General features: G+C 36.5%; 1 protein-coding gene across 1 annotated transcript in view; it reads left to right on the top strand.

Moving 5' to 3' along the window:
* LOC120418503 (RYamide neuropeptides) overlaps window positions 1–22,577 on the top strand; it is a 37,247-nt gene that overhangs the window by 13,986 nt on the left and 684 nt on the right. Inside the window, exons 2-3 of the mRNA XM_039580940.2 lie at window positions 18,531–18,809; window positions 22,311–22,557. Coding sequence (XP_039436874.1) covers window positions 18,632–18,809; window positions 22,311–22,557 — 425 coding nt within the window. The 5' untranslated portion in view covers window positions 18,531–18,631. The remainder of the gene's footprint in view (window positions 1–18,530; window positions 18,810–22,310; window positions 22,558–22,577) is intronic.

Genomic DNA, 22,577 nt, shown 5'->3' with positions numbered 1-22,577 from the left:
GCCAGCATGAGCCACCAGTTTGAGCAACATTTTGCCAACATCATCGAACTTGGACAGAGAAGGTGATTTTATTAAATTTGAGAATTTTGATTTGATAATTTTAAACAAATTTTAACTCATTTTCTCAAAAGATTTTTCTTTACTTTTCATACTATTTATATCTAAAGCAACTGAAATAGTTTTAAAAATATATTTAAATACTGCGTTGTTATTATTTAAATAGCACCTGAGTAGATAAATATAATAATAATTAATCAAATTTAAGACCCTGATTCACGCATAAAAAATCAACTACGTCACTCTCACTATGCTTAGCAATGTTGCTCATATGACACTATGTGACGACACTAAAAGGACGCATTTTAACATAAAATAATTTATTATCTTCACACCCGGCACTGCTGCTGGTTAGCATGGTGGTGGTCCAGCCTGAACCATGCAGGTCCGTCCCAAAGGAGAGACGTTTCGGTGTTCCTGCGCTGCACTCAAAATTTTCCGAAAGGACACATTAATGGGCTCATCCCAGCCAAGGGTTTCTACTAATTAGACTAATCGTGGAGTTTACGTTAATTAGTTTAAAGTTTTATGGCCCGGTACCCTTGTCATACAGAGTGGAAACCGTTTGTCCTTTTGTGTTGTGGTGATAATACTTTTGGCGCGGTCATTCCATGTATGATTTAGTGGAGAACACTTTTCCCGTACTTGAATTGGGATTTATTCAAACATGTAAAAACTAAAATGGATCACGTAATAACAATTATCAGAACAAATAATTCCATGATTTCTGTTAAGCTCCAACAAAACGATTTATGTAATGATATCTGTGTTGACATATGACTATATCTTTATTGACACAAAGAAGATAACAGCTCCAAATATACTTACCTACAACACCTGTCGTGATAATTTTCCATTCTCGACATTCGACTCATACGTAAAAACGCTCTTCTCCCCAGTGCCGAATGACTTCCAGTTAAGGTTTAACGACTTTATGTACGCCTAAAACCACAATCATAAGGCCAGGAGAGACAATAAAAGCCATCTAAACCGACTTCCCACCAAGTGCTACCAAAACGAGGAGTCAGTCGGTGCGGACATAATTCAATCTGGAAATCACTCACTGGAGATCTCGACCGTATCCCTCCGTCATTATCGTCATCATACGGGGGGAAAAAATACGGACATCAATTTCGCCCTAGGGAGAAAGATGTATTTTCGGCGACCGTGGAGGAGGAAGCAACAGTTTTCGACACAATATTTGCACTCTCTCCCATGGAAATAGACTCGTCATCATGGAAATGACAAATTAATAATGAAATGTTTAAGGTCGTGTTCTTGGTGTCAAACGTGAATTGATACTTGGAAATGCTACACGTGGGAGTTTATAATACGAATAATCATCGTAAAATACGGCACAGATAGCAAAACCGGACGCAAAAGCGCACTTATTTGAATTTCATTTTTTTCTTGAAAATCACTCAGTAGGGGAAAGTGGGGCAAGTGTGACAAGCTAAGGAAATGATCGTTGTAACCCATTAAAAATGTTAAAAATCTGTCGGATTTTTAAATAATCATCTTATTCCAGGTCTTGACTAAGACTTTGATAGAACAAGTTTTCAAAAAATCCTGTTTTTAACGCAAAACAATGATTTTATTTTTTTTTATTTTCCGTATGTTCTACTCAACTAGTGGGGCAAGACGAACAACCCGTTGGGGCAAGAGGAACAATGCATGAAACAACATGTTAATTTGCTATCAATTGAACTGTTAACACTTAGATACACCAGATTAGGATGTATTTGAAACGTTTCTTCAATTTTTAGATTAAATAATATTATTTTATTAAAAAGTTGATCGTTTTTACGAAAAAGATTATTACTTAAATGAAAAAAAGGAAATTTTCATAATATCACTATATTTTGTATGGACATTTTTTTTAACAATTGTTTATTAGTTATTAAGTACGTTTATGTATTTATTTCCCAATCAAATATGTTGTTGCAGCAATTCGTATTTTTTTCCATACTAAAAATCCTTATGGTACACTTGCCCCACCTGAACAAGATTTTTTAAAAGCTCTCAACAAATATAACCAAAAGTTAAATCATACTTTATAATAGGTGCAAGTCATTGGTAGGGACACTACTGATCTAGGAAAAATTGCATTTTGATAAAATGAGCCTTAAAACGAACCCAAAGCCTTATTTTGTACTTTCCAAATATTATAAGAAAACAAAGGTTTTGAAAAAACTTCATTAAATCTTATGCTCCGTGGCGTTTACGTCGTTTTGGCGGTTATGTGGTAGTATTGCATTGCTAGCAACAATTCCTTATACTGGAAATAATCAAAATTGTAAACATTACGGCCGTACGAGCGATTGTTCCTCTTGCCCCATATGGTCGTCTTGCCCCACCTTCCCCTATATAGAAACAATGCTTTAAGTCAGCTGAACCTCGCAGGGCATTATGGGATTTTTTTTTGTAGAGCCGCGGGCAGCACGTGAAAAATATATATTATTATTTGTAAAATCTAAATAGTTTGAAAATGGAATTTGAAAAAAAAAAAAAACTTACTTTTTGGTAATCTTAATCATTTTATATCCAATTGTAATAAAATGTTTTCCAATAAAAAATATCACTAAAAACATATTGTATGATCTCTTGAAATCACCTCTTACATTCCAAAATCATCTCTGTTAGTAAAGTTTCCTGTGAATTAGTGGAATTTTCATTGAATTCCATATGTATATCGTCCCGCCCGTGTGGATCAATCGGACCGCGCACTGGACTCACAATCCAGAGGTCGCCGGATCGAATCCCGCGGCGGGCGCTCTAAAATTCTTTGTTTTAATATGGGTATTCGGCGCCGTCGCTCCGTGCCATACATTCATACACCTAGGAGCCCAGGGCGGCGAAGTCCTTGTAGATAAAAGGAAGACACTAGTGGTTGGTACTAGCAATGGTGGCCGACAGCTATAAAGTCAACTTCGTTTTTTTTTACATATGTGTATCCTTTTTAATTTATACATCTGAAAATTAAAAAAAGAAATAAAAAAATTACGAATTGAAATAACAAGCCATAGTCTCAACATTTGAATGCAAAAAGTGTTTTAAAATGCATTTTGCACTAGTTCAGTTTCGTTAGTATTCAAATAAAAGTAAGATTTGACGAAATCAAAAAAAAAAAAATGCGAAAAAACACTTTTTGCGATATTAAACAACATCAAAAATTTTCCGAAATTCAAAAGATGTTCAAATCAACCCAAACATGCTAAAATGATTTTAAACGCAGGGGAACGCATTTTAAGTTAATTTCAGCTGATTGCACTTAAATTTCCATAAAAATTTTGAAATTTTTTGAAACAATTTTTTTTTGCACCCTGATTTTTTGGGCCAACTTGAGGGGGGGGGGAGGAGTGTGACAAAACTTTAAATAACTTGTACCAGCCTTCTTGAAATAAAAAATCACCAAAATTGGTTTACCCTGTGTATAATTTTTTTCAATGTAGTCCTTATACCTACAAATTTGTCGAAGACACCAAATCGATCAAAAAAATTCTTTAGAAGTAATAGATTTTTGAATTTGCATACATCATTTTTGTATGGAAAGCTGCCAAATTTGTATCGAAAATTATATGGACAAACCAATGATGCAAAATGGCTTCTTTGGGCATAGCGAAGGCACCAACAAAGTTTCAGCTGGATTAAAAAATTGAAATAAAATCGAATTACCGAAATCTCTCAGAATTCCTCAATATTGTAAATATTTTGTTTCCTAAATCTTTACGACCTGGCTGAAATCATCTGTACATGCAGTGAGAAATCTGGAAAAATCAGATTTAAACAATTATAATCGCATTTGAATATTTTTGATCTGATCAATAAACGAGTTATAAATCATTGAGTTTTTTTTTATTATTTTGTTAAAAAATTTTAATATTCTTTTCCTATTTTTATTATCAAAGATAACAACACAAAAAGACACAAAAATTAATTATAAATTGTTTTGAACGATAAAATTAACAATATTTAAATGATTGTTTTATAAAACTTGTGCTTTTTTACGGTAATAAAACACAGAAAAAATGATTATTTTTAACTATTCATGAAGACTCCTCAGTGGGTCGGATTTCATAATAATTTCAAAACCAGTAGACAAATTACAATTTAAATGATCAATTAGATTGACGAGACATTGAAATTGTTTCATCTCTGAGACTAATATTTTTATTAGAAATATAAGAATTTATTTTGAAAAAATCTTTAAAAATAGTTATACACACAAGTCTGTCCCTTTCGAATAAATCTAATAATAAGAAAGGATTTAGCAGACAAAATTTCATCAGATTGACGAGACTGCCTTATTTGGAGCCGAACATTTCAGGAGGGCACATAACTGTTGTAAACCAAATCACAGTTTACATAAGGAGTGAGAGTGACACACTCTTGTTTACAAAAGTTCTGCAAAGCATTTTTGATTTTTATTATTGATATCCTAGCAATAGTTGACTTGCATGCCAGTTGGGAAAACATGAATTCTTAGCTGAAACATTAATTTTAAAATGGTTTTAAATATGCGTAGGAGCAATTCTATGTCAAATAGGGAATCGGTTGTACCCGACCCTCTCCGATTTCAGTGAAACTTTGTAGACATGTTATCCTAAGCCTATAAAAGCCATTTTTGTGTATATGAAGCCAGCTACACTCGATAATGACATTTGAGAAGGGCATAAGTGTTTTAAATATTTTTGTATTTTGTAATTTAAATATTGCTGTATCTCGAAGCCGTTGCATCGTATCAAAAAGTGGTCATAGACAAACTTGTAGGAAATTTGATGGGCTTTCCGAAAAAATACACTGAAAGAAAAAAACACTCCACTTTTATGAGATTATTTGATTTTTTAGTTTAAAGTTTAAGAGCCCACGATTTTTTTTCGTTCAAAATTTGTATGAAAATAGCCTAAGATATTACAAAAAGACTCACGAAAAATGCAGGATGGAGCAGCTCACCTAAAAAAATACAAAAATCATTTACTGAAACTGTTTTTTTGAAAAGTGCTCTAAACGTCAAAATTTTCAAAAACCGGTAGTGAGAATCGATTCTCCAGACAATTTTACATAAAAGTTTCCATATTGACCACTGTCCTAAGTCCAATCCTTGTGAAGTTACAGTGGTTTTAAACATAAAAATGTGGAAAAAATTGGGTTTTTGATGGTTTTTGGCGATTTCTATATGACAGACTTGATTTTTCAGTCTTGAAAATATTTTTACCGGAAAGCTCGTCCAATTTCCTATAAGTTTGTCTGTGACCACATTTCAATTGGATGCATGGGCTTGCAGATTTTCGGGCCTAGGATAACATGTCTACAAAGTTTCATTGAAATCGGAGAGGGTCGAGAAAAAAGTACCTAAAAATTTCCTGGAATTGCTCGTAGAAACACATTTTTAAAACCATTAGTGTTACAGAAAGGGGAAAACGTGATCTTTAAGATACATTTATTGGTTTAGTTGTTTTGTTCTTTGGTAAAATAGTCAACAAATAGCTAAATTTGGCCTAAACTAACATTTCAAACGAGTGTAACTTAAAATTGGAACCATTCGAAGCAATTCTGGAAGTTAATTCGGATTCAGCAGGCTAGGAACACATATAGTCGTCTTAGAGGCAAAATATTGTCGTTCTGTGTAATTATACACTTTTTTATTATTTTGACCTTAGGTTGGTGTTTGCCATGTAATGGTGGTTCTAAAAATTTAAATAAAAAAACCTTTTTGCATCGGCCTCAGTTGTACTTAAAAAATAGTTTGAGGATGATAAGACCTAAATAAACCTCTTGTACTAAGCTTGATGGTTTTCCTATCTAGTTAGCATAGGAGAGCACAGAGAGGCATCTATATGTTAACTCGTTCTGATAAGTTGTACGAATATTTGTTAAATTTATTTGAACACAAAGTAGGTTTGAGATGATGCTAATTATCCAAGCGTTCGTTGGTGGGCTTGACCATAAAAAAAAATCAAACCATCCACATTAACAACCCCCGGGTTTTTTTGTGGTCTCTTTTGCAAGTTTCTGCTCGAACCTAGGAGTCCGAAGGCTTGAATGGGGAGAGCACTTAAACCTCTTTCTACTCCAAGGAACCTTCCACCCCAGTGTTTGAACTGACGACCTTCGGATTGCGAGTCCAACCACCGCCAGCGATTCCATCGGAGTAGGCTTGGTTTGGCGTGTTGTTTGTACTTATGGCATGGAGACGACTCCTACACCTGGAATGACTTAACGGCCTAACAACCAAGGCCGTTACCGACATTTTACTTCCTCATCCGATGGAAGGTTGCAGCAGATGGGAATCGAACCCAGAATCATCCGCTTACAAAGCGGACAGCGTAACCATTCGGCCACGCACTGCCACGGGCTTGACCATATATTTTTTGAAATAGCACTATGAACATTGATAGTTGATTATATGTATTAAATACGTAAAACAAATATTTTAATATCTGACCAGTTACTTCTAGATATAACTTTTCCAAGAAAATATCGATTTTGATGAGAATTTGTACTACAAAAAAAAAAATGACTTTAGTTTAATCGGATTGGTGGCATCATTACACTTTCCGCTCCCGGAATCAAATAGCTTTTAAGGATTCGTAATTATTTTAACCAGCTCACATTACCTGCGGCTGGTAGATCAAAGGCAACGTGTTAATAACTGTTTTTTTGTGTGCTCTGCCCTGCCTGAAAATAAACTGACACAGGTTCCGCGAACGATAGAACTCCACGCGTTGGGATTCTCACGTGTGTGCTTTCGCTCAGTTTTTTTTCGCGCCAATTTTTGCACACATTTTACAGCACCAGCTTCGCACCGAAAGGATAGTTCCGGTAAATATGCTCCGCTTCGTTGATAGGATTAATCAACTTTTTTACAGTTTAATCAGAAACCTTATTAACGCGTGAGGGAGTTGTGTTCGGAATGAGGTGATGCAGAAAAAAAGAGCGGGGTAATCAGCTTCTGGTTTATGTGCGAGAGATACCGATGAAATATCGGTACGACAGAAACAATCCGTCAGAATGGACCGATTAGGGTATTTATTTGAATTGCAATAATTAGATGCATCATCGTGGGGAAGCCGTTGGAGTATCAAATAGTGTGGAAAAAGACGGTAATTACTGGCGCTTTTTCTGGGTCTCGGTGGCTTTTTTCGAGACGAGATTTGTCTGATCACGTCTTCCGTCGGACGGGGAAGTAAATGTTAGCCCCGGTTAGTTCGTTAGCTTAGTCCAGGTGTAGGAGTCTTCTCCTGGGTCCTGTCTCTGTGGAGTCTGTACTGTAGAGCGAATTATTTGATTTGATTTGATTTTTTTTTCATACTGCAACTTATTGTGAACGCAGTCATAAGGCTCTTGTCTCTCTAGTGATATATTGTTTTGTTAAACTTTTGAAGTTTTATGAACTACCTTTCAAGTGTTCTTTTAAAAATACATTCTAGAAGACGTCCGCAAAAAGCTTTTTTTATCCTTACAGTTTTCCAGAAGCAAATTAGGTTTAGATGGAAAACTGTAACAATTTTTCTTCAGTATCATACGGGCATCAATGAGGGAGGCAAAATGGCCCAGCACCTATACCGAAAGAAAGAGCAGAGTGGAATCGACAGATTTATGTTACCCGCCAAGAGGGACCAATTCCCACGTCCGTTGTTGGTTTTTGAGGGCAGGGAAAGGAGGGCAACAAACACCTGTTAGTGTTGCGGTGCGATGCTGGTCATCCAGCCAGCAGCAGGATGCCACCGGAAGTGCTTTGCCACAGAGCGGTGATGTGGCTTGTTTAAAAATACCGGCACTTTCCAGCCGCATCATCCGGGGATATGTGATGGTATCAAAAGTCTATTGGAGCTTATTAATTTAACTTTGAATTCAATCAAAAAGTTAAAATGAATTAAATTAAAAATCTTCTTTTCAATTTTTCGAACTGATTTTTTCTCTCACATCGCCGATTGTGTGCTTTTTAGTGACAACGACAATTTTGGTCGAAAATGAATTAATAAATACTTAACAAACCCTACAAGATGCTTTTACTCGATTATGGAAATTTGCTTTCGTTTCCCGGATATCGCATCAGGGATGCCACATGGTTTGTTTAACATGTCTGTAAAAAAGTCTGTGTATGTCTGTGCATTTGTCAAAAATTCAAATAAATAGATTTACAGTTGTGGAAAATCATCAGAAATTGCCATTTTAAGCAATTGAATACTAACAAAATAAGTTTCGGTGAATATTTTTACAAAATATTAATTTAATTCAAAGTTTTTTGAAAGTCTGTGTATCCAAAAATCTGTGACATCTGGCATCCTTGATCGTAATACACACTGGTGACTTAGACCAATTTCTCATCAAAATGATCGTCGTTTTTGGAAAATGCAGAACATTTGTCTTACTTTTCACAAATACTTTTTAGGCTTTTGATTTTAGCTTATTTTAGTTGTATGGGAATTTTGTGCACACTGTACATTTTTCACTTTAAAAACACGCTTGTGACACGTGCTTTTTGGATTTTTATTTACATTATTTACAGTATCATTTAACTGGTGTAACCAAATTAGTAGGAATGTTTGTTAAGCGATAGTATACGAATCGAATCGATTGCTCCAAAAAGTTTGACTCTTTCATTCAAATTTAAATAAATATTTACCATCAAACATTGAAAATCGAATTTTTCGAAAAGTACGAAATAGTTGATGTCACAAGCTAGCATACAAAAGACGACACAACAAATTTAATCAGCAATGTAGCTTACCTTAATTTTTTTTGATCGACAAAATTTCATCCTGACTTATTTTGTTTACGTTGCGAGAAAAAATGAATCATTTGACAAAACATAAAAAAAAAAACAAATTACATTTTTAAGCTTATCGTAGTGTGCATTATATCGTGGTCCTTATTCAACCTCGTGGTCCTTATCCAACCTTCGGTGTTATGAGTTTCAAACAAAATGTAAACTGCATAATCTGCATTTTACTTTAATAAGTGGATTTAAGTTTCAGAGTAAATTTCCTAAAACTGAATCTTATCGAAGATCAAATTTTATTAATTTTGTAAAATATAATTGCAAACAAAAACCATTTCACATATTTTTAGATCAAGAACTTCATATGTAAGTAATAGTCACCTACATCTCCATTTTTTCTATTTTTTAACCAGGATTAACATGTGCTAGCATTATCTAAAAGTTCGTGAAATTCACTTTTTTGCAAATCAAAATAATGGTCCGATTTTCAATTTTAATACATGAAAAATTCTTGAAATTTTCCGATCTTTTCGAAAAAAATGTTTTGAAATTTTTTAAATCAAGACTAGCATCTTAAATGGGCGTAATATTCAATGTTTGGCCCTTTTAAAATGTTACTCTTGACGGAGCCCTTTATCAAAAAATCTGTAAAGTACCTTTCGATTGCAATTTCAATTTTGAGCATGAGCATGAGAGACCACCCATGGTTGTCCTTCTCCGTTGCTGAACAGAACCGTAATATCCTTTCAGCACTACTGATTATAGACTTCGACTATCAAGTGGTATTTCCCTTATCAACAGCATGTATGAATGCGCTGAAAAGATAAAACACCATGATTGCCAAAAAAAGATCAGTTGCGAATAGGTAACAGTCATTGGCCACCAACGGCGCCCGCCATGTCAGTTTGTAGATCTCGATTTTAAGGGACGGGAATGTTAGTTAGCGCAGGTTGCTACTAGGGCAGCTGATTTACTCTGTGCTTACACCCCACGAGCGCCAGGAACCTGAAAACTTGGTAGTAGGATAGGGTGTTTGGTCAGGATTCATCATAGAAGATGATGATGTGACCCAAAATCATAGTGTTTGTTGAAAGGTATTATATTTTATTCTCAAGGCAAACAATCGGATGCTGCGGATGAGACATTTCCCGTTTAACTGTTGTTAATGTTTTAATGAAATGGTTTAATCTTAGACAGCCGGCTGTGGAAAGACAAAACCAAACAATATTTATTTATAAAATGAGGTGTTAAACGCAATGCTGCAATGATAGCGTAGTCTGCTTTTTAATTATATAATCATTTAGTTTATGAATTTGTTACGGAATAAACGCGACGAACTCAACCATCAAGTGTCTTCAAATCTTCTTTCTGTTAGCTAGATAAGGTATTGAGTTTCGTTGCCTCTCGAGCTACGATGCTATGGAGAGGGCTTAACACACAAACAACCGACGTCGAGCCTTCCGAGCTACGGAGCTATGGGAAGGTCTTTTCAACACAAGGGCTTGAAGCACACGATAACTCACCGATTAATATGAATAATTTTCAAGATCGATCTTGTTTTAAAACTACAGCGCGACTCACTCCTGATTTTCACGATCCCGAATACAGCACAAATCGAACACCGCAAAAATCCATCTCACAATCCTGATTTGTTTTTTTTTTCTTTTTTTCATTTTTTTTTTTTGCTTTTTTTCACTTTGCACACAAACACAACCATAATTGAAAAATTTCCCCCAACCAACGCGTCCCTTCACTCAGAATTCTTGCAGGCACAATCCTGATTTTTTTCTTTACTTTGCACATAAAAAAACCATCCGCTTGCACTGGTGGAACATAATCTTAACACAAACAGCGACACAAGAGACGAAAATTATCACGAAAAAACAGGACTGCGCGTCCTCAGAAGCACTGCACTTATCGCACTCGAACAGCGACACAAAAGAGACGGAAAATAACACGAAAAAACACGACTGCGCGTCCACACAGGCACCTCACTACTGATCATTTTTGAAATTTATCTTTGATTATCTTTCTAAAATCATGGTCATGAACTGACACTTGTTTATTTATTTATAGGACACATAAAAAACAATTTAAAAAAACTCTAGACTTGAAAGAACCTTAAATTAAAAAAAATATTATCTTTGTGGATTGGTTGGGCGTTTTTACATTTTCAACTGTTAATCAAACTTTTTTTCCGGCCCGCCACTGGTTCAGAAAAATCAGATCTGGCCCGCAGGGCCAAAAGGTTGGGCAACCCTGCCCTACAGCAAGTTACGAAGTATTTTTCGAGACGGTGTGGCGAAGCCTAACGGATGCAACACCAACTAAATCGTCCACCCAGGTGAGAAAGCTACCACAGCCCTGGGATACGGAACTGCAAACGGCGCTGGAGGACAGAAGGGACAAGTTCATAGCTTGGCGCAGAAAATTAGACTACGAAAGTTACTGCATCTATACGGATGCAGAGCAACAGTTCAAGGTTCTAGTCAACAGGAAGCAATGAGAATCGTGGCCGGAGCTTATTTTACCACAAGCGATCTGGACAGTGCCATCAAGCCGGGGCAAGACACCGCAACGGGCGTGGACGGCATTTGCTACTCGGTTATGCGCAATTTGCCTTTCACGGCGTCTTTTTCAGGGGGGTAGTATTTTTTGAGAAATAGCAAGAAAACAGTCATATACATATGAAAGTGTGGAACATCCCCGTTCATTTGCGGGGCGAACGAAAAGCTTTGGTCGGGAAAAATCAAAGTTATCCTCATTTGAAGTTTTTGAACTTTTTTCCTATGGGGCGAAATTTCGTCTATTTCAATTTAGTATTGTTATAAGTCTACATGGGCATGATTTATGGTTCAGATCATATAATTTCTTATGGGAAATGATGCAAGGAACATTATTCCTAATGCACGCAAAGTGATTGAAAATAAGGGAAAAAAGTTATAAAGGTTTTATTGAAAATTTGGGAGATTTTCTGATAAAATTGCACACCCCTTTTCCCCTTAAATCAAAATCAAACCATCCACATTAACGACCCCCGGGTCTTTTGTGGTCTCTATTGCAAGTTTCTGCTCGAACCAAGGAGTCCGAAGGCTTGAATGATGAGAGCACCCAAACCTCTTTCTACTCCAAGGAACCTTCCACCCCAGTGTTTGAACTGACGCAACCTTTGGATTGCGAGTCCAACCGCCGCCAGCGATTCCACCGGAGTAGGCTTGGTTTGGTGTGTTGTTTGTACTTATGGCATGGAGACGACTCCTACACCTAGAATGACTTAATCCGATGGAAGGTTGGAGCAGATGGGAATCGAACCCAGAATCATCCGCTTACAAAGCGGACAGCGTAACCATTCGGCCACGCACTGCCACTGTAAATAAAAAGATCAATTATTTGTGTGTTTTTTAGCAAAACAATTTAATAGTTGTATTGTTCGTTGTTTCAAATTTGGATGCCAGACTTGTTTAGTATGTTAAGCTTAATTATTTGAGATTAAATTAATAGATTTACATACATTTAAACTTTTAAATGATTTTTACGCAATATTTATTACCAAGAATTGCAAGTTCAACTCTATAGTTTCAATACAAATAATATAGCCTAAATGGAAATACAAATTAACAAAAGGCATAGAAATAGAAACCCTGTGATGTTATTTACACTGCATGTCTCGATTAGATAAAACAAATATCATGTGGACCATGTACTCACAAAAAAAAGTGAAAATGTAATGTAAACGGTACATTTTATAACCAAAACACACAAAAATATGTTGATTCGGTTGAAATCCAAAATTCATAAATGTGACTTACAGTTGAGCATAAACCCAACCAATTACACTTTTCTTTAGTGATTTACGCACGCACGATTTGGGTTTTGAATGCACTCTCGTTTGAAATTATTTTTCTTTTTAATTTTTAAAAACTTTTTGTTGTTGTTTTTCCTCGCACAAAATCTTCCACTCAGACCCACTGTGCACTATCGAGAATTTCTTCTGTATGCACTCCCAAGCAGCACTACACCCAGCACGTTGACGACGACGATGATACCCGCACACAAACGCCGTGCAAAAAAAACGAAGACGACGACGACGACGGTATTGTACTTGCCAAGCGGGGACTTTTTTGGTTCTATGTTATGGCCCGATTTGATCTGCGAGTCGACCAATAAATTTGCAACGATTTTGGCCAATCTCACGATCGTCGCGCACGGTTTTTAGTGGCCACCGATTCACTGCAGGTTCCGGAGTATCTCGACGGAATTTCACGCCGCGATGCACCGGTGTACTACTGTGTAAATTACCCCACAAGGCATCCCTTTCGATTGCAATTTCAATTTTGCATTAAAAAATAATGTCAAACTGTTTTTGCATAAAACTTCGATTTTTTCCAAAAATCACTGTTTTTTTTCAAAAATTCATAACTTGGCGGAAGATTTTTTGACCATGTTTCTCTATGGCTCAAAAGTTGCGGATTTTTGTCCCCTAAAACATATCAAAAAATCTCGAAAATCAAAAAATACGTATTTTGGGAAATTGAGTTTTAGTGAAAAAAAAGTTGAAAAAAAAAATCTGCAATTTTTTTTCCGTGTACCTATTTTTTCTCAAAAGTCCTCAAAAATACCTACAACTTTGCCGAAGACAACAAATTGAACCATTTTTGTATGGACAGCAGCCAAAATTGTATTTTAGACTTGTATGGATGAACCAATCACACAAAATAGTTTATTTGGTCATAGGGAAGGCCCCCACAAAGTTTGAGCTAAATCAAAAAATACAAAAAATAAAAATGTTCGAAATCAACCGATTTTGTAGAGAGTTGCTCTCGATTCACATTTATTGAAAATCAAGTTCGTTTCCAAGGATACTAGATTATACCAGAAAAAAGCAGCTTCTTAATTTTTTTTAACTTTCATTTGTTAAAATGGATGAAAATAAACATTTTCATGCATGTTTCTATTGTGAAATTGTTTAGGAAAAAATGAGCATGAGCATGAGCATGAGCATGGTTGACTGCCAATGAGCTGCTACTCCGTTATTGACAGATCAGCTGAAGTTAAACAATGAATCAAAAATGATCAGTGGGAGCCAAGCATCCGTTCACTGTTTAACCTCTGAAGATCTCTACTTTATTAGTCAATACCGGCGCCCTCCCAAGAAGCCTGCAGTTCAACGAAAGGGAGGAATGTTAGTCCGATAGTTGAAGTTGCAGACTCATCAAGCACATAGTTTTTCGCTATATACTTGTTGATACCGCTTGAGACCGTTGAATCCACAGCATCTCCTTCAAGCATCACGTGATTATTTTTTTTTGGGTTAGTAGGATAAGGTATTGGCTTTTCGATGCCTCCCGAGCTACGATGCTATGGGGAGGACTTTCATAACAAACCCGTCGGCGAGCCTTCCGAGCAACGATGCTATGGGAAGGTCTTTCTAATTAGCACACCAAAACACTCGCGCACAGGTATTTAAATACTGAATAAATGTAATTTTTCATCACGATTACACAGACGATATTGATGATATAGGAAGGACTTTTTTACAGTCATTTACAGTAATACTTAAACTTATTTTAATGCAACAATTCACACGACGTCGTGCCTCCCGATCAACGATGATGTAGGAAGGACTTGAGCAAGCCAACCAGGATGAAACACGAAATAAAATTCTCTTCTTTTCACACACAATGCCACATAATTGACCGCGCGTCACCACCCAACAAATTGAACTGATTTTCTTCTGCTTGTGGGCAAGCCAACCAGGATGGAACACGAAATAAAATTCTTTTCTTTTCACACACAATGCCACATAATTAACCGCGCGTCACCACCCAACAAATTGAACTGATTTTCTTCTGCTTGTGGGCAAGCCAACCAGGATGGAACACGAAATAAAGTTCTTTTCTTTTCACACACAATGCCACATAATTAACCGCGCGTCACCACCCAACAAATTGAACTGATTTTCTTCTGCTTGTGGGCAAGCCAACCAGCATGGAACACGAAATAAAGTTCTTTTCTTTTCACACACAATGCCACATAATTAACCGCGCGTCACCACCCAACAAATTGAACTGATTTTCTTCTGCTTGTGGGCAAGCCAACCAGGATGGAACACGAAATAAAGTTCTTTTCTTTTCACACACAATGCCACATAATTAACCGCGCGTCACCACCCAACAAATTGAACTGATTTTCTTCTGCTTGTGGGCAAGCCAACCAGGATGGAACACGAAATAAAATTCTTTTCTTTTCACACACAATGCCACATAATTAACCGCGCGTCACCACCCAACAAATTGAACTGATTTTCTTCTGCTTGTGGGCAAGCCAACCAGGATGGAACACGAAATAAAGTTCTTTTCTTTTCACACACAATGCCACATAATTAACCGCGCGTCACCACCCAACAAATTGAACTGATTTTCTTCTGCTTGTGGGCAAGCCAACCAGGATGGAACACGAAATAAAGTTCTTTTCTTTTCACACACAATGCCACATAATTAACCGCGCGTCACCACCCAACAAATTGAACTGATTTTCTTCTGCTTGTGGGCAAGCCAACCAGGATGGAACACGAAATAAAGTTCTTTTCTTTTCACACACAATGCCACATAATTAACCGCGCGTCACCACCCAACAAATTGAACTGATTTTCTTCTGCTTGTGGGCAAGCCAACCAGGATGGAACACGAAATAAAGTTCTTTTCTTTTCACACACAATGCCACATAATTAACCGCGCGTCACCACCCAACAAATTGAACTGATTTTCTTCTGCTTGTGGGCAAGCCAACCAGGATGGAACACGAAATAAAGTTCTTTTCTTTTCACACACAATGCCACATAATTAACCGCGCGTCACCACCCAACAAATTGAACTGATTTTCTTCTGCTTGTGGGCAAGCCAACCAGGATGGAACACGAAATAAAATTCTTTTCTTTTCACACACAATGCCACATAATTAACCGCGCGTCACCACCCAACAAATTCGGAAATTGTTTAGGAAAAAATTCATAAAAAGTAAAAGTGTCTATTAAATATGTTAAACTGCCTTACCCAAAGCGTTCTCTGTCTAAAATGGTAGAATCAGATGTCCCCTACAAGCTGCAGGTCGAACAGAGTTGGTATCTGGATGGAACACTTTTTTATTTGAGTTTGAAGATTATGCTATTTTTTTCCAATAACTCTCTTTAAATTTAACCAATTGAGATGTTTCTCCCTGCATTTTGTTGCATTTTTCAAGCCCTTTCAGATGGATTTTGAATTTTGAAATTAAAATGAATTTGGTCTAAGTTTTAGCCTTTTTAAGATTTTTGACGTTTTTGAACCTTCAAACATTGTGTCCCGATTTGTCCCACTTCCCGTTGACCTAGAGTGCTCATATTTTGGACAGATGCTAGTTTTATATGTACAAACAACCCCTGAAAATTTTAGGCAGATTGGTGAGGTCCAAACGACGTCCCATACAAAGGTGTATGCCCTGTTCGTGGACTCGCTTTTGATTATTAAATTATCGATGCATATTGCATTTTAAACAGAATTCGAAGCACAAATCAAAAGTTTTCTCATTATGTATGAAATTTGGTCTACTGAAAATGCCTTTTTGTTTTGAAATTTTATTTAATTATGTTTCAAAAACGCACACTTTTTATTATTTACTGACTTCGTTTACTTTCTTCTAGTGGAAAATTGTCCGAAGAATCCGAAAATGCATTCCGTTTTCCGATTTGAAGTCATGTTCATTGAGAATATCATGACACTTTGGGAATATGAAAATAATACAATTCATCAACGTTTTCTTAATTATAGTTAACTAACTCAAAACTAACTTTTTAAACATTTCAATATTTAATGAAAACGTCTTCTAGAAGTACTTACAGTCGACTCTCTGGCTGTCGATCTTCTCGATATCAATAATTCTCCATATATCGATGAATTCTACAGTCCCTTCAATCTGCATACTTAAATTATCTTCATTCCTCGATATTTTTCCTTGCTTGAAGGATCTCTTCCTCGACGGTCCCTTGGATTCTGATTGCCTTAGAAATCTCTTCCGGTTGTCAATAATTTTACTTTTTCATGGATGGCATAGATATTTTTCTTGACGAAACGAAGCTTTGAAGGGTGTTTGGCATTAGTTTGTTTTTGTATGATGGACGTGGCCATGATTCTATCCCATAGCTGGGTATCAAGAAAAAAATATGTTAATCGAGTCTTCATTTTGCATCGTTCTGTAAACTGATGATTCTCTTCCTCGATGGTCCCTTGGATATTGACAACCAGAGAGTCGACTGTACAACCTTTCTCTACCCCGGTCAGTATGATTCCATACAATTCCGTACGAGCTCCTGTTGTCTAATGGTTACAGGTTTCGCTTTACGAGCGGAAGGTCGTGGTTTCAAACCCACATGGCTCGGCACATCCTTTCCCCTGTACTCTTCACATGTATAAGGACCAACTGTTCTCTGTATAATTGCCCTGCAGAGCTCCACGGCCCGATCGCAAAAAGTGCTTTGAAGGGACGAGTTTTTCAGAAACCAGTATTTAAGGGCTAGCTGGGTATAAGTAAACGTAAAATGTGCACTTCGGTTCTAGCGATACATTTGGACAGTACAGAGTGGAAAAGGCAGAGCCAAAGAGGATTGAAAAAACATTCAAACCTCTTCGGCGGCGAAGTTACGGCAGTGGATCGCTCGACACACTCGCTCAACAATAGCGTGTGTGCGTGTCCCATCTGCCTAATAACAGAAGAAGCCTTTGTGATTCTATAAATAGAATTGCAAGTCCGCAATAGATCTAATTCCTGGTCGCAGTGGATAGTGGCATCGAACAAAAAAAAAAAAAAAATTTATTTGTACTCTTCATTTTGCGAAAAATGAAAGTATCAATTTAAAATATTGAAAATGCAATTCAGTTCAGACTTGATTGTCTGAAGCTTCGATTATCCGATTGATTTGTAGCCTAATTTATTTTGTTAGGAATTTGGAATAATCGAATCCTAAACAAAAAAATTAAAGAGTTTTATGAAAAAAAAACATTGTTGTAAGATAGAAGACTAAAAATCGACCAGAAAAATCGATCTCAATATGGAAAGCGACCAAAACCATTCGATAATGTTTATTGATCAACTAATGCTGCCGGATGGTTTTGATCATAGATAAAATTTGAGGCGAATAAAAAAATTACGCTGTTTTTAGTCTAAGAGAGTTGAGAAAATCGGTAGATGGCGTTCAGACAGTAGTGTTAAGCACGAATGGTTAATTAATAAAATCGGCACAAATCTTTTTAAAACACCCAAAATAAAGTACTGAATTCTTGTAATAAAACATAAATATTCCAGAACAACTGAGCACGTTTCACTGATCAGATGACTTATTTTTCAAATTACTTTTTCTACAATACGCTACCTGTTCGCTCCTGATGTTTTAAGCTGCCTACCGGCTTACATCACAATCACGTCGTCGTGATGGCGCTTGATTCCCACACTCGGCTGTGAGATGATACTAAAAAAAACTCCTATTTTGCATTCCATCATCCCAGATAGCTCGCCGCGGAGCCATAAATTAAAAACGAGGTAATAAAACCTTTACCCATTGATTGATGCCTCCACACATACACACACTTCGTGCTCTGAGCTGTTTTTCCACGTGGTTGAGGTTGTTTTTCCCCGGACGTAAATTAATTTCTCCTTACGCGCCGATTGGCTGATCGTGGTGAGATTAAGAAAATTTCGCATTTTCCCTCAATTTCAGGTCGGCCAGCCAGCGACTGTGGAAGCTCATTTGGCTGTGCACTCACTCGGAATAATCTGTGCCCGACTTTGGAGCGACCAGTAGCAAGCAAACAACCAGCCATGAATCTGCAGCAGCATGCACGTGCCGGACAACCCACGGCCGGCAACAGCATCCAAACGACACCGGCCGCGCTAATCCTCCTGCTCGGTGTCCTGCTGATGGTGATGGTCAGCGCTTGCAGGGCGGATCCGGCGCTGGAATCCGGCAGCAGCAGCCTGTTTGGCGTCGACGACAAGCGTAAGTACCGAGTTCTGGGCAATGAAATCAATTTTGTGGGCAGTTTGATGTCATTGTGCGGGTATTTTAGACTCAGACAGTGAAAATAAGCCCATTCCAGTCGACTTAATGGTTGTTTAAGCTCTATCGCTGATGATTGTTGCAATAAACAGGAAAACATACTAATTTATTTTAATTAAGACACAGTTGCCTCTAATTCTAGACATCCTTTCCTACTTTGATAGTCCTTTCAAATATAATATTTCAATTATTTAGTTCTATGACGTTATGCCTCCTTTCCTCGACATGATCTTTGTTGTCGAAAAGATGCAGCTTAAGTGGGCTTTTGAATACATTCCGATTTATAAAATGTAGTAAAAGATATTGTTTAGATTATTTGACTTACGTTGAACTAATTTTACAAAGTTTGCTGTACCGTCATCTGGGTCGAACGGGACATATGGGGCGAATTGGAACAGATGTTTTAGCCTTTTTACTGCAAAATATTTCAATATTTTTGAAAAATTACGGATAGAACAGACACAGACAACAATAAGAGTTCATCGTTTTCCAAATTTCAAACTTTTAAATGCTCTAAAAGCTGCTGTCCTTATTCAGACTGTAGTCCCGATTCGTCCCAGTCGGTGGTATGTGATTACACAAGAGCAGTTCTTTGGGAAATCGGCCGATTTGGATCATTATTATTTTTTATATTTTTTATATTTATGACCATATAAATTTCGGTGGCTATATCTTGAAAACAGAGCCTTTTATCAAAATCACTATTTTTTTCAAAACTACATAACTCGGCGGCAAATTTTTTGCCCATTCTTCTCTATGGCTCAAAAGTTGCGGGTGTTGTCTCCTAAAACATATCAGAAAATCTCGAAAATCTAAAAAAAGGAATTTTGGGAAATTTAGTTTTAGTGAAAAAAGTTAATTAAAAAACTTTTTTTTAATAGTCCTCAACATTACCTAAAACTTTGCCAAAGACACCAAATTGATCAGATAATGCACTCAAAAGTTACAGCTGTTTGAATATTTACAAACCATTTTTGTATGGACAGCACCAAAAATTGCATGGAGACTTGTATGAGTGAACCAATGACACAAAATAGCTTTTTTTGGTCATAGGGAAGGCCCCCACAACGTTTGAGCAAAATAAAAAATAAAAATACAAATAAAATCCATTTCCGGTTTTGGTAGAGAATTGCTCGCAAGGCAAAGATAGTTTTTTATTATGATATTTTTTGAAGTTTATGTCCCTTCACTCTGTGCAAAGTGAGAAAAATATTTTTTGTTGCGGTGCTGTACATTGGAATTTCGTAAAAATTCAAAACATTTTAAACTAGCCCAAACATGCTAAATAAGATTGTCAATGTAGAAAATGCATTTTAGATTGTTTTCCGTTGATTAGACTTCTATTTTTAGGAAATTTCGAAGTTTTTTGGAAAAATAATTTGTTTGCCCCCTGATTTTTTAGAACAATTCTCAAGGGGGGGGATGTTGGAATGTTTGGAAAAGTTATTATTTTAGGTACCGTAAAACGGGGTGACTTTGATAGCCGGGGTGACTTTGATAGGTTAGAATCATACTGACCATAGTAGAGAAGTGTTCAAAGTACCTCATAAAAAAACTTTTCATAACATTCTGAAAAGTTTAAAATGTTAGTTAGTTATAGTTAAGTTATATTTCTCAAAGTGTCAGATTTTCTCAATGAACATGATTTTGAATCGGAAAAAAATGAAATTGCAATGTACAGCATCGCAAAAAAAATATTTTTCGCAAAAAATTAAATTTTCGTCAATACTTAGATATTTTGGAAACTAATGATTGCAAAACAACAGGACTGCTGTATAATGCATTTTAAAACACTTTTTTCATTAATATGTTGAAACCATACTTTTATTTATTTTTTTGCCCCCCCCCCCCCCTCCCCCCCTCGACGTTGGTCAGAGTCGAGAGACATAACTTCAAAAAATACATATTTGCTACGGCCTTAGTAGAAGGTTAAATAAGTTTGTAAATAATAAATAATATGTGTTTTTTTGAATCACAATTAAAAAAAAATCTCAAAATTTATAGGCAGTTTCATTTGAACTAATTTCATGTAAAATGTGAAAATTTGTGATTCGTGCTTCGAATTCAGCATAAAATGAATCGATAATTGTATAAACAAAACTAGTTTTAAAAAATTTCAGGCAAAATTCCGACTTTTCAACAATTTTACCTAAAATTTATTTGTATTTTGTTAAAAAGCTTTTAAACTTAGTAAATTAAATATAAAAATTGTTTTTTTTTCTCAAAAACTATATCAGCTACTCTAGTGATGGTACATTTAACGAATAAATAATGTTTGAACATCTTAAATTTGATTTTAACAAGAAAAACTATGATTGTCAAAGTCACCCCGGAATTTAAACTATGAATTTTTAACGTAACTTTTTTTTGAACTCTATTGAAAAAACTTTTTTTACAAAATAGTGCATAGACATTGTGTGGCCTACCCCAGTACATGTTTTAAAAATAATAATCATGAGCAAAACCTTACACGGAGAAAAAAGGGTTCCCAAAATCGTGAACACCCGTTTATGAAATTGGGAACCACGAACAAAGTGTTCAAATTCCATGGTACGTTTTTGAAAATCGTACCATGGAATTTGAACACTTTGTTCGTGATTCCTAAATTCATGAACGGGTGTTCACGATTTTGGGAACTCTTTTTTCTCCATGTAACTGTTGGAAAATATTCCAAAAACAAATTGAAATCCTGTCAAAGTCACCCCGGTTTACGGTACCTTGAAAAAAGTAAGTTTCAGCACTTCCAAAGAACGAAAGAGTATCTTCAAAACGGAATTTGAAAAATGTGCTTTGTTGTCGTTTCAAATTTCACTCCTCACACTATATTTAATTATGTGCTGCAAAACGTCACCTCGATCAAGTACTTTTTCTCCTCATGTTTGTTTCATGTTTGAAATCTGATTTGATTCAAATTAAGCTATTTTGCCACTATACCTCCAAGAATATAGTATATGATAGTGATGTGATATTTTCCCAACAAATTTGCTCATATTCCCCGTGCTCGTTAGTCCAATTTACTATCAACTAAAGTGAAGGTTTTACCTTAACCTGGTTAGTTAAGACTTCGCGGTAAACACTCTCGCATAGTTTACTTTTGATCTCGGCGACGTTTGCCGCTGATGATGGTGCTGTTGATGCAGCTATCAAATGGCCGAGATATCGATATGCTTTCTATTTGTGTTGGCCTTTGCAAAACTGAACCAGCCGAGGGATCATTGAGGAAAGCAGACACATAAACGCAGAATAAAAAGAGCTTCCCGCGAAAGTGTCGGGGAAAACAATCATAATTGAGAGGAAAACTGTAAAATAGATTTACGATTGATAGAGTCTAGGGAAAGTGTGGGTTATCAATAGATAAAAGGTTGACGGTCGTTCATTGGATTTAAATGTGATATTTGCCATTCGTGGAAGCGCCTTTATAGAATTTATGCTTATTTACAGACGTTGGCGACAAACGGCCGTTCTTCGTGGGCAGTCGGTACGGTCGGTCGCACATATACGGTGCCAAGGACATTCGCCAGGTCAATGTGGTCCCCCGGAATGATCGTTTTTTCCTGGGATCACGTTACGGCAAAAGATCGGACGCGCTGACCAAGGAGATCGAAACGGACAACAACAACGGTTCGGCGGAGTTGACCTACCTGGCCTGCATGCACACCGGAGTGTCCAATCTGTACCGGTGCTTTGGGTAACGATTTTGAAAATATT

The sequence above is a fragment of the Culex pipiens genome, chromosome 3, assembly GCF_016801865.2.
Source record: "Culex pipiens pallens isolate TS chromosome 3, TS_CPP_V2, whole genome shotgun sequence".
Taxonomy (NCBI): Eukaryota; Metazoa; Arthropoda; class Insecta; order Diptera; family Culicidae; genus Culex; species Culex pipiens.
The sequence above is the reverse complement of the archived record's forward strand: the minus strand, read 5'-3'. Positions and strand labels throughout refer to the sequence as shown.